Below are 13,434 nucleotides of genomic sequence, written 5' to 3'. Positions count from 1 at the left end.
CACAATTTTGATCCCGTGCAAAGAGATGCCCCCACCCTCTTTGGTAACCCGACCAAATGCGTGCGAAAATGCTCACTTTAGGTAAGAACAGTTTAAGCAGGGCCGATACTGTACTTCCTTGGTCCCTTAGCAGGCTGATTAAAGTGATCATCCAGTCGCTTATTGACAGTAGCCAGTGATGCTTGACTTCACTGATGGCCTGTGAACCACCTTCATGATGGGCAGGCAGTAGTACGTGATACTGGAAACTGTGTCTTACCTAAAACTGTTGGTACATAATACCTTCTCAAGTACGTAATAAAATATGCAATAGTCTCTTCATTTCTGTGTTTCAACTTTGGTAAATCATTAGATTCTAGCATAACGAATATCATTCGTTATATATATCATAGGTGGACAATTGTACCCATTGGGAATCACAATTGCATTTTAAATGAGAACTCCTTTAATTGAAATTACACGTTTTCTCTTAGCAAATTGAGAAACGTAAAACGCCTTGCGAAGTAAGATTGCCATTACAGGGGATGCCATTTTGCGTAAATATCGCCACTAGCGGAAAAACATCCAATCCTAAGTTCACTAAAATGAAAAAGAGAGAAAACCAAAGAGAAAAGATAGACTTGGTAATATAAAAACTAACAAGAATTCTAAAGGTGGAAATAGTCGAGATGTTTCGATTGCTCGAAATCAAGAAGTCCATTCTCGAGACGAGGGCTGAAAGTCTTTAAATACCAGGACGGAAAAGTGAAAAAAACTGCTGAGAATGGCATTTCATTCTAGCATTCTTTTGAGAAACAATAAATTTCTGTAACTCCCAAGATTTTTTTTTTACAATTATAACATATACTACTTCACCAGAAACTGCTTCTTTTCTGAGAAAAAATAGATATTGTTGAATATATTAAAGAAGAAAATAGAGTTATTCCCCTCGAAAAAAAGTTATAACTGAAATGGCTTTACTACCGCTTTTCCTCTTTTCCGTCTCGTTTTCACCCATTCTCGGGACTCACCAGAAGAGTATGGTTATGAAACATTTTGTTAACAACAAACAAAAATATTTCTATGGAAGAATTTTTTCTGCTTTTTGTTGCATAAGATTTTTTTAAACAGATCTTGAACACTACCGCGTCGCTGATTTAAAATCTGCAGTCGGTTTCCCTCTACAAGTCACGCTTTTCATGTGATTTTATGATATAGTCAATGAACTAGGAATGAACCAAAGATGCCGAAAAAAAATTATATGTATGTAAATTAACATATTTGTTCTTTTTCTTTACATTTGGATTAAAAATAAACTAAACTGAAAATACCATTTTGAAAAATATCTGTAGCTTTCGGAACAAAATTAATTTCAAATTTGAAATTTCTACATCAGTATTAGGTATATTCAGGTAATTGTATGAATACAACAGAAAATTTATTCCTCCGAACAATTTTTTAAAAAGTTATATTTTCGTGGACTGATAAAATTTAGAATGAAATATATTACTAATAATGTATTAATAATTTATTGTAAAGACCTTTATAACATTAATATTTCTAAGAACTCTCTCTCTAGATACATATTAACCTTCTAAGCGTTGAGCTCCTTGGTAAAATCGAGCAAAAAATTCCCTGCTGCCCACTAATCTCCCGTAGAATTACATAGGCGAAACTAGTTTTCTGTAGGAAAGCTTGCATCTAAAAGTTCGTGAAAAAGTCGTGACTAATGTTTAGAAATTAAAAATTGTAGTTACGAGGACATTATAAGTAATAAATTGCTTATCGTGAAACATCAACAAGCGGCAAATCTATTTTAATTTGCAAATTCGTTTTAAAAAGTATCTACCCATAAAAATTCTGCTTTAGTAATCATATCTCTCTCCCTTAAAAACATGGTTCACACTGTTGTAGGTTGGTTGGTTCTAATGCCACTTGCTACACGAGCAAGCCTGCTTGGTGAAACCGAGCAAATTTAAGGCAGAGTGTGCGATTCTTTTTTTTTCAGTGACGCCACCTGTGGCCAAGAATTCGACTTCGCCAAATCATACGTTACACCTGTTTATAAGGCAGACCCATTCATACTGTTATAGTGTGTTGCATAATGTGATATTATGAGTTTATTACACCTCCGATTTGTAATCTCATATGAAATTAATAATGATATCTAAGAATCTCCAATTTTGCATCGGTGTTAATGCAAGATAACGAATCTGCAAAAATACTTCCCTTGTTTTAGTATAACTTTTTCTGTGTGTGAAACAAAAACTTAAATTTTGCCTTCTCCCCCTATGCTGCTGTGACGATTGCCGTAGTTACGACATACATTTTTACTAATGACGAAAAGGCCTGGAGCGTATTCTTAAATAAATTAAAGTGGTGTTAATAAAATTCATGTTTTAGAAGTTATCTTACCTTTGTTATTTATCCTGCATCCACCAGTAAAAATTTTACTAGTTCATGCGGTATCAAAGGGAAAAACTTATATAAGTAAGCCGTGTGATAAAGGTACATCAAGTTATAAATATGATTAATCTTTTCTTAATTCTAAAGTGGTACAATTGTTTATTATATAGAGTGCGCCAGAAAAAAAGCATCACTTTGAATAACGTTTGATCTAATGATCCGATTTTTGCGTTCCGGGACTCAATCTTAATGGCACAGGTCACCTCAAATATACTAATTAATAAGTGCAGAGTCAGACGATATTTAAGTTACGAAATCAGACACAAAAACGAACTTTCTCTGAATAAACATACCCTTTTCTCAACGGATTCGGATTTCTACCTCCATAACATAATTGCATACCTGCCAACTGTTCCGGATTTTCCGGAAGATTTTATTTTCATACTTAAAGTGGTAGTAATTATATACTATTTTTTCTTTTATAATCTTAATTTTTAAATTATATTGATCACCACTATTCTTACAAAAATTAAGCACATATAATAATATGCGTTACTCTCATGGTTGTCAACTTAAGTTTTCTGAAATACAACGTATTTGTTTGCTTAAAATTGAAGTTTTAATTCCATTTTAATACCTCTGGGAAAAATAATAATGGAAGGGATTAAAAGTTGGCAGGTATGGAATAGGTATCCACGAACTGGGAAATATGGTCCCGATAATTTGGTCAGGAGAGGGCTCCAAAGTTTGGACCCCTTAATGATAATTTTAACCTTTTTGCATATTTCACTTATCTCGAGAACTTTTTAAGCGAATTGAAAATTTTTACATACAATTATAAAATGCATTTATCCAAAAACAATTCCATGCAAAAAGTAACTTGCAGTAAATATTTATTATATTTCATTATTTTATTTAACAATGGTCGAAACATTTCGAATAGTTAGTTAAATAAATAAATTAATTAAAAGTTAGTTAATAAAATTTGGGCAAAATCAGTTGAAAAGTTTCTGAGAAATTGAATTTCAAAAAAATACGACTCAGAAACTATTCGGCAGATTTTGTATTTTATCATGAAAAGTTATATTCTTTAAAATGATGCAAAAATATTTAGGCATTACAATTGAAATTGTTTTTTTTTTACAATTAATAGATAAAATAATAAAAAATAATAAAATTTCGAAAAATTCTTGTTTGCATGGAATTATTTTTGGATAAACGAATTTCGTAATGTGCCAAAATTTTTCCATTCATTTAAAAAGTTCTCGGGATTTAGCGAAATACGCAAATGCATTTAAGGGTCCAAACTTTGGAGCGCACACTTGACCAAACAATTGGACCCTATTTCTCAGATTGCGGCTACCTCCTATACGTTAGGGGTCAAAAATCCGAATACGTCGAAAAAAAGGCATATCTATTCAGAGAAAGTACATTTTTGCGCCTGGTTACGTAACTTACAGCACTTGTCGTTATAAGGGAAATATATTTCTTTATTAGCGATATTTAGTTATTTTATTTCAATTTGAAAAGCGCGATCGTTAATACTACAGGAGTTTTTTGTAAATTCAGATCATTTTCATAACTTATTCAAGATTTGTTATCAGAAAAATAATAAAAAAATCTATTTTTTTTATTGGTAATTTACTTTAATTTCATAAAGGGAACCAAAATATTAAATAGCAATAGATTATTCTCCAGATAAAATTATAAATACAGTTTAAAAAAATTATCATTGCTGATATAAAAACGACTCTTTACTCTCGGAACCTCTTTTATCCATTCACTGCACTCTAGGGTTCCGCGGAACATTATTTGGGAAGTGTCGATGTATTATCAGATTGCTCCACATGGCGGATAAATATTTTGAAGTCGCATTCTTTTAATGTATGATTCATTGTTTAGTAAATTCTATTTATAGAGTTTTTCCCCCACCACTACTTCTAGATAATTCAAAGGCTTACGTGATATGCCACTTAGTTATACCTAGTGGTATCGCCCGCCAAACGCTGTGCAAAGCTTGGAGGTAGCGGGTTCGAATCCCGCTGTTACCCTGGATCTATCTTCGTGCTATCCTTCTATTTGACAAAGATTTATAAGCCTAAATTAAGCACAAAGGCTTGCAAATGTATGTATATCAAATAAACCAATACAGTTTCTGGGATGACACAGGCAACTGGAAATGTAATTAAGTAATATAATTCTTTAAAAAGTCAATTCCTACCTAGGTTAACAGAGAATTTTTTTATTTTAGTTACTTTTTATTAAATAATTACTATTAATATAAATATGTATATACAGTACCGCTCAAAAGTATCAGTACACCTAGAAACTTATAAAAAAATGGCAAAATTCAAAGTGTCATAACTTCTTTAAAAATGATCAAACATGCTTCTGCTTTAGCTCATTTTGAAGCTTAAAATCTCTACTTTTAAGTACACTAATTGTTTTTAATTAATATATTTTGCAACTATGTACAATTACACTCTAAACAATCATAGAAAATTTTATTAATTTTTTGTGAAGTTTGACGCGATGTGCGGGCATAAAGGGGTTTGATATTGTTAATTTTTATTATACCATTGAAAAATTTGGACTTTTAGCTTTCATTTAAAAAAAAAATTCCAAAAAAACATGTTTTTTGACAAAGTTATTGTCAAATAAAAAAAAAGTTTTTTTTTCAGAATTTAATGATTTTTGAGCAATTATAATGAATTTTAGTGTAATTATAATATGATATGAAAATTTAAAAAAAAAATAAATTAAAATTTAATATTTCTCGATAATATTATTTCATAATTTATTATAAAAATTTTAACTTTTTTTTTGGAAAATATAATAATGAAATAAGAATCAACGTTTACAATTTAATATTTTGAAATTTATTTTTTCGTGTTTTTCTCAGAAAAAATTTGAAAACAAAAATGTATGTACATTGTACGTTGTATGTACATTGTATGTACATGTATGTACATTGTACGTTGTTTGATCATTTTTAAAGAAGTTATGACACTTTGAATTTTGCCATTTTTTTATAAGTTTCTTGGTGTACTGATACTTTTGAGCGGTACTGTACATATGACAGAATTACAATATTAAGTGGCAAAATAGAAAACGAATTTCCTTGCAATTTTCCATTTTTCTTTCTATATGTGGTGTTGGACTATCATTTTTGTTTGTTACTATTTATTCGCTTTCTATTTCTTATCGTTTCTAATTCATAAAGCTGATGGTGGTCTATAATTTCTCATCCTATCCATCTCTTGCAATGCCCCCATGTAAAACTAAAATTAATTAATTAAATTATATTTGAAAAAAACTGTATTAACATCAAGTGGTCATCCACTACAAGTTTAAAAAAATGTATTTGAACTGAAATGGATGAATAAAAAGTATTTTATAAACGATTGAAACTTTGAACCAGATATCCGATTATATAAAGGGAGAGTGTGAAGTAATAGGTAGGAATTGAAAAAAATGGTGATTCTAGAAATGTAAAAATAGAAAAATAGGCAGAAATCTAAAAATAGAGATTAAAATTAGCAACTTTTTCTAGTATATTTCTCTCAGAATCTAATGATCGAATATTTACATACTAACATACTGTTTAACCTTTTAATGGACCATTTATTTCTAGTAAATGTAAATTAATGTGTTTTTGGAATTGAAATTGAGATGAGAATAGTAATTGATATTAAAAAAAAAATAACTTACTTAGCTCATAAAAAATTAATCTAAATTTTAATGCCATTTTTTTGTTGGTGATAAGTATATTTACCACGACTTATTAGGAACTTATTTGCTTTTACTTTACTTTATTTATGAAATAAATTTTATAAATACTACTAACTTCAAAAGGAATTATGTGTTTTATAACTTTTATACGTTTTCTTAAACTAACAAATGGTTACCAATTTTATTCATACGCACTTCAAGAAATCTGAAGTAATTAACAAATGGAAACCTAAATAAAAAGTGGTAAAAAAGGACTTTAAGGACTTTTCCCCCCGGACTTCAAAAAGAGGTGCATACCTGCCAACTTTTACGCATTTGGCGTAAAATTTTATTTTTATATTTCAAGTGGTAGTAAATATATACTATTTTTTCTTTCATAAACTTAATTTTTAACTGATTTTGATCACCACTATTTTTAAAAAACTTACGCATATATATTAATATGCGTTACTCACTACGATTCCAGCTCAAGCTTTTTCAGTTACAACGTATTTCGATGCTTAAAATTGAAATTTTAATTCCATTTTAATACCACTGGGAAAAATCGTAGTTGAAGGGATTAAAAGTTGGCAGGTATGGAGGTGGTAAGTATACTTACCACGACCTTCGAAAGGGTTAAACGTTAAATTAATGTTACGATTAAATATTGTTATACCATCGGACAATTTCAAAAGGCAATCTATGAGATTTTAAACAAAACAGCATTTTTTAAACTATTAATTAAGTTAAAAAAAACCTTTCATGTGATATTCCAGTCTGAAGCCTTCTCTGCTTATTGATCGGTCTGTAATGAGTCTAACGATGGCCTTGTTGGAGGAGGTCTTGATTACTCCAGGCAATTCAGACTGGTCTCCGCAAAATTTCCCAAGTGAACGCACACTCTGACCTTCTAGAATCTGAAATGTACAAGTTAGTTGTTTATATATATGTTACCGGCAGAGTATGAAATCCGGCATTATATGCAATGCCTAGGCATTATATATGATGCCTAAAACTAGCCGGCGAAGTTTGAAATGATTTATATTTCACACATTGCCTAGGCATTATATATAATGCCGGATGCTATTTAGGCAAAGTATGAAATAAACGTCCTGATGAGGTTATTATGTAAATTATGTGCATGTTACTGTGAATGACTGAAATCGGTGGTTGTTGACTTTCACCGGTGACTGTTGACAATCACATAGTCGCTTTGGTGAATGTCCGAAATATTTATTACATCCCATTTGATATTAATTTATTCGTGGATATAATTACACTTATTTGATATTTTAATACATACTGACGAGAGATTAGAAGAAACATCAGTGTTTGGAGTATCGGGCAAATATATACCCGGGCAATGATACTTGACCTTAAAAAATATCAGTGTAGGGTATACCGGGCAAATATATACCGGGCAGTGACCCTTGACCTTAAAAAACATCAGTGTAGGATATACCGGGCAAATGGCTTTTTAAGGTCAAATGCCATTTCCCCGTATACATTTACCCGGTATACCCTAAATGCTCTACAAGAAAATCATGAATTAGACTATTAGACAGAAAACTATGAATTAGACTATTAAACTATTAATTGGAATCAGAACTACGCTAAAATAAAGCTGCAATAAACCAAAAATTCCATACTTACAATAATAAAAAAAAAATTCAAATAAAAAATAAACTTCCTTTCCTTTTTCGTTATTTGCTCTGATTGACTGATCATTTTTTTGCAGCTTCTCACATTGTATAAAAAAATCACAGAACACCTAAATTGTTTATTTTTTTAATTTACTTTAGTGTACAAAAATGTAATATAAAACTTGCAATTGTATAGTAATTTCATTTCATTATTTAAACTGTTTATTTTTTAACTGATTTTCCATGGAATAATTATAAAAATATAAACATTATGATTAGAGTTGTATGCATATGCAAAATGTAAAACAACTAGACTGCAAATGATGAAGCAACTAAAATATCATATTCCTTTTCAAGGTTCATAACAATAAAAAAAGTCACAAAACAATCAATAAAATTTTTATTAATGGTTGCAATAAATGTAGCTAAAATCTAATGTATAAAAATGATTAAAATAAATGCAGAAATAAGTTAAAAGTTAAACTTATTTATTTTTAATGTTAAAAAATAAATTACCTCTACGTAATCTGCTTCGCAGTCTTCACTTCCTTCCAAAGTAAAATGTGAAAACACTATAGATATATTATTTCCAGGTGGCGCTTCGATCGTCCAGGAACAGTTATGGTTATGAGGATAGGTATTAGGAAAGTTTGGACTTTCAATTACGCCTCTTCGTTTTTTGAGAACTGTATTGCATACTGTAGAAAAAAAAACAACACTTTAAAAATTCCAATTATCAGAAGTTTGAGAATGATAAATGTCAATACTTTCATTTAGAGAAAACAAAATTGATACTTGAAAATTGAATTTTTTAAATAAAATTAACTATTATTTAAAATTAACTTTTATAAGAATTTTTTGAAAATTGAGCTTTTTAAATAAAATTGATTGAATCATCAATTATTTAAGTAATAAAACTTATGAAGTGGTAACAAAAGTATAATATCGTTGGATCAAGTTTCAAAAGCTGAGAGCATAGCACAGACTTAAGCTTTAATTTCTAACCACAATTATGCTTAAATTTAATTTACTTTAAGTATCTTCATATACATAGAATTATTTCTAGTGACAAGTTTTACCATAAATTATTACAAAAGTTTTCTATAAATACCATAAATATATTTTTATAATCCAACCATTGGTGTTCTTTTTGAACACTAATTTTTAAAAATACAACAAACCCATATAAATGTAAAACTATTTGCTTTTAAACATTCCATTCTTTTTTATAGCAACCTCTAATCTTAAAAAAAAGTTGGAAAATATATTTCTTTCAAAATTCATTTCTTCCCAGTAAACGCTAATGCATACCTGATCCCTTCCATTATTATTTTTCCCAGTGGTATTAAAATGGAATTAAAGCTTCAATTTTAAGCAAACAAATACGTTGTATTTGAGAAAACTTAAGTTGACAACCATGACAGTAACGCATATTAATATATGTACTTAATTTTTGTAAGAATAGTGGTGATCAATATCATTTAAAAATTAAGATTATAAAAGAAAAAATAGTATATAATTACTACCACTTTAAATATGAAAATAAAATCTTCCGGAAAATCCGGAAGAGTTGGCAGGTAAGCTAAAGTAATTCTAAACGAAAATCTGAATTTTAATGTATCATTAAATTCGTATAATCAATTCTGTATGAGTAAACGAAGTTCTCAATTAAAACTTCCCAAACTTTCGATTAAAGAAGAATATTCTCTTTTAAGGTGTAATAATGAAGGCGATTAAAAAAAAATCACTCTTAAAATTTCTGCTGATTCCGAGTTTTCTTGGGTTATTTAATAAAATGAAGAATTCGTGATAATCAAGGAAGTGGTTAAGAGGGATCATTACGGAGCATCCTGCATAAAAAGTAATATGAATAACCATTTCCTTATAATTCAGTGTTGAAACAACTCGTGTGTCTCATATGCGGTTATAAAATAAATCCCACTGAAAATTTCAGCTGAGTCCTAGTTTCCTTGGGTTATTTATTAAAATAAAGAGCTCGAGATAATCAAGGAAGTGGTTAAGAGTGATCATTACGGAGCATCCTGCATAAAAAGTAATGTGAATAACCATTTCCTTATGATTCAGTGCTAAAATGACTTACGTGTCTCATATGCTAAATGAAAACCACCGGCTTCTTGCGAAACATCCGATCGAAACCTAACGAGAAGTGAGTTGCTGGATGAAGAGATGGGTCCTGGATTCTGTTGGTTGTTGCAAATGCGCATCAATGACTTGGAGTTTTCGCTATTTCCATCGAACACCTAACATATTAAATAATAACTAATTATTTTTGCTTATATAATTTTATTTCAAAATTTTTTTTTATTTAAGGCATCATCAACTAAGAACTATAATTAAAACTATCAACAATCACACAATACCCCCTTAAAATTTATATGATAGCAACTCATACCAGCAAGCGTACATGATAAAATAACGTTAACACATTGAGCGTCATGGGGGTCATTGATGACCGGCACTGAGTTTGTCGATAGCGCCAAGGGGGTCACCGGTGAGCGGTGAAGCCAAGGTTATTAGAAACACATAATTCGAGTAAATTTTTAATTTTTTATATTATTATCGTTACTAATATGGTTTGAGGAAACTAATGCAATATAGAACACACAAAAATAGTTTTATTTATATCATACCTGCAAACTCTTCCGGATTTTCCGGAAGATTTTATTTTCATATTTAAAGTGGTAGTAAATATATACTATTTTTTCTTTTGTAAACTTAATTTTTAGATGATTTTGATCACCACTATTCTTACAAAAATTAAGCACATATATTAATATACGTTACTGTGATGGTTGTTAACATACGTTTTCTCAAATACAACGCATTTGGTTGCTTAAAATTGAAGTTTTAATTCCATTTTAATACTACTGGGAAAAATGATAATGGAAGGGATTAAAAGTTGGCAGGTATGTTATATACACAGAGATGCTAACTTGCTCCGAACAGCGAATAAATATTTTCAAGTGGTAGTTTATTGATTGTGATTCTTGGTTAAATAAATTCAATTTAGTAGATTTTTATCCTCCACTTTTTCTAAACAATTCGTAGGCTTATATAATTCTAAACCTTTTAAAAACTAGCAAAATCTGTTTAATAATTGCAATTTAGTTTATAGTTATTTACCGTTTGACCAGACGGGCAGGCTATGTAAAAGAAGTGTGGCATTCGTGCTAACCATTCTGTAATTACTCTATGTAAATAATCATTCGTTAAGCAGCAAATATTTTGGAAGATTTTACATGGCAAAACTGTCGGCACAATTTTAAAAGATAATGCTTGAAGCTTTTTGAAATGGTGTATTTTTTTATCCACCTGAATGTGCATCAATCAAAAAGAACTTAAGGAAGTTTAAAATTTCTATTCTTTTTTCAATACCATTATAATTCTGCAAGCATTCTTATATAAATATTAAAATGCGGCGCTTAAAAATTGCTGGTGTTTCAGATAAAAAAAAGTTGTTAAATTCCTCTGCTAATTTTGGTAGATATGAATTTCGCATAGATTAAAAGGTCACCATTTCTAATTTCAAATTGTTCTAACATTTTTATCATATAAAATTTCCCAAAATATTTGCTGCTAAAAACACCTTAACACTAGGTTTATGGTACACGTCATTTCGACTTTTGTAAGGAAAATTATAAAACCCGTTTGAATTTTTATTTTATCTCTTGTAATGACTTTTAACCATTGATCGAAATAAATATATATCAAATGCTATTTACCTCAAAAGCGTTGAAATATTGAAATTCTCTATGTGGTATACCTATTTCTACGGATATGCGTCAATTTGACGCGATCATAATTTAGACAAAAGTTTAAGTAAGCAAGCAATTATCACATCAATAATAAGTAGGAATGTACCGACAATACTTCGATTCGTTATCTCAAATAAAACAAGTGATAAACAACTGTTGCCGATAAGCAATAATAGAAAGAACAAACGCAGAATGTCAATTGATGTCAGAGTGTCAGATTTTGAAGGTTTCAGTTGCTTTGTTCGAGTATTGAAACATAAAATACTAGAATATTTCATAAATATATATCTCATATCTTCATTTTTTTTCTTATAGTATACATATAATAACATTGGTTTCTAAGTGTAGAGATGCCAACTGCTCCGGACACGCGAAAATAATTAAAAAAAATGGTAAATAACAACAAAGTGAATTTTGAAATAGGAAGTGGTGAATTATATAGGCCTACGAATTATTTAGAAATAGTGGTGGATAAAAATCTACTAAATTGAATTTATTAAATTAAGAATCACAATTCTTTAATACGTCAAATTGACGTGTGTCCATAGATATAGGTATATAAGGAACGTCCGTAAACCTAGTGTTAATGTATGAACCACATTGCGCATTAACCAATTTTTATAAGAAAATGTGAAAAGACAAAAAAAGTTAAATGCATAGATAAGGCCCACACACATACAAATAAAATTAATTTAGTTCAACTAGATATTAATAAAATAGACGCATAAATATTGAGCTTTTGGCTAATGAAAAACAAATTAATTCGTTTTTTTTTGTAACGAACTAATTTTTCGGCCTTGTAAATTTTAAAGAATGGTAACGAAAATTAAACGAAAGTCGATAATTTAATTTCTGGGTAATTGCCACTAAAATTTGTTTTTCAAAGAAAGTGTATTTGCATGAAAATTCAAATTTCTAAACTACTTAAACAAACGGTAACAAAGGACAAAGTGGTAAATTAAATTATGAAATACTTTCAAGCATTAACCTTAAATTACTGACAATACTGAAATTTTTCAAGGATTGAGGGAATCAAAATTAAACAAGGACGCCGTAGATGACACAAAAAGGTAAAAAGAGGTGATTAATAAGTGAAAAAAAACCTATTAACATTTTCTAGCATTTTTCTCTCAGTTAGCTGCTGAAAGTAGATGAAAAGCATATTTTTGATTTAAATACGAATAACTAGCAACGTAAAAATAACTAGCATGGTGAAAGTTACGGTTGAATAATTTAATAGGTTAACATGTTGAATGACACGCTAATTTTACATGGGTTGCCCGTCTGGCCAAACGGTAAATAACTACAAACTAAATTTGCAAATATTAGACAGACTTTGCTAGTTTTTTAAAAATTTTACTACTAACTAACTAATCAACTTTTTTCAGAGTACCTATCCATGTATGGATATCCGCTCCTTCATCTAAATTGGACAATATGTGGTGGAAGGGAAGGGAGGTGCTGCGTTAACATTAAGTTAAATCTCAGAATGAACAATAGTTGATAAAATCAAGTCTGAGTCATACATAAAAATAAGTCGCAAGTTGATACATAATAAAGGGAACAAATTGAAGATAAAGATAAAGAAAGATTATTTACACTATAAAAATTTTACTTGCCTATGGATAATTGTATAAGCCTACAAATTGTTCAGAAATAGTGGTGGATAAGAATCTACTAAATTGAATTTATTAAACCAAGAATCACAATTAATAAACTACCACTGGAAAATATTTATTCGCCTTCCGGAGCAAGTTGGCAACTCTGTGAATATAAATAAAACTATTTTTATGTGTTCTATATTGCATTAATTTCTTCAAACAATTTTAGTAACGATAATAATTTAAAAATATTAAAAATTTACTCGAATTATGCGTTTTTAATAATCTTGACTTCGTCAGTCACCGGTGACCCCCGTG

At 29.6% G+C, this 13,434-nt stretch overlaps 1 protein-coding gene across 1 annotated transcript in view; it reads right to left on the bottom strand.

The window, feature by feature from the left end:
* LOC107441357 (cubilin) overlaps positions 1–13,434 on the bottom strand; it is a 208,698-nt gene that overhangs the window by 98,187 nt on the left and 97,077 nt on the right. The window contains exons 28-30 of the mRNA XM_087163788.1: positions 9,841–10,000; positions 8,256–8,437; positions 6,854–7,013 (exon numbers count right to left, since the gene is read on the bottom strand). Of these exons, the coding sequence (XP_087019914.1) occupies positions 6,854–7,013; positions 8,256–8,437; positions 9,841–10,000 (502 nt within the window). The remainder of the gene's footprint in view (positions 1–6,853; positions 7,014–8,255; positions 8,438–9,840; positions 10,001–13,434) is intronic.

Source organism: Parasteatoda tepidariorum, chromosome 5, assembly GCF_982258835.1.
Source record: "Parasteatoda tepidariorum strain Cologne lab strain chromosome 5, Ptep-v5.0, whole genome shotgun sequence".
NCBI lineage: Eukaryota > Metazoa > Arthropoda > Arachnida > Araneae > Theridiidae > Parasteatoda > Parasteatoda tepidariorum.
The sequence above is the reverse complement of the archived record's forward strand: the minus strand, read 5'-3'. Positions and strand labels throughout refer to the sequence as shown.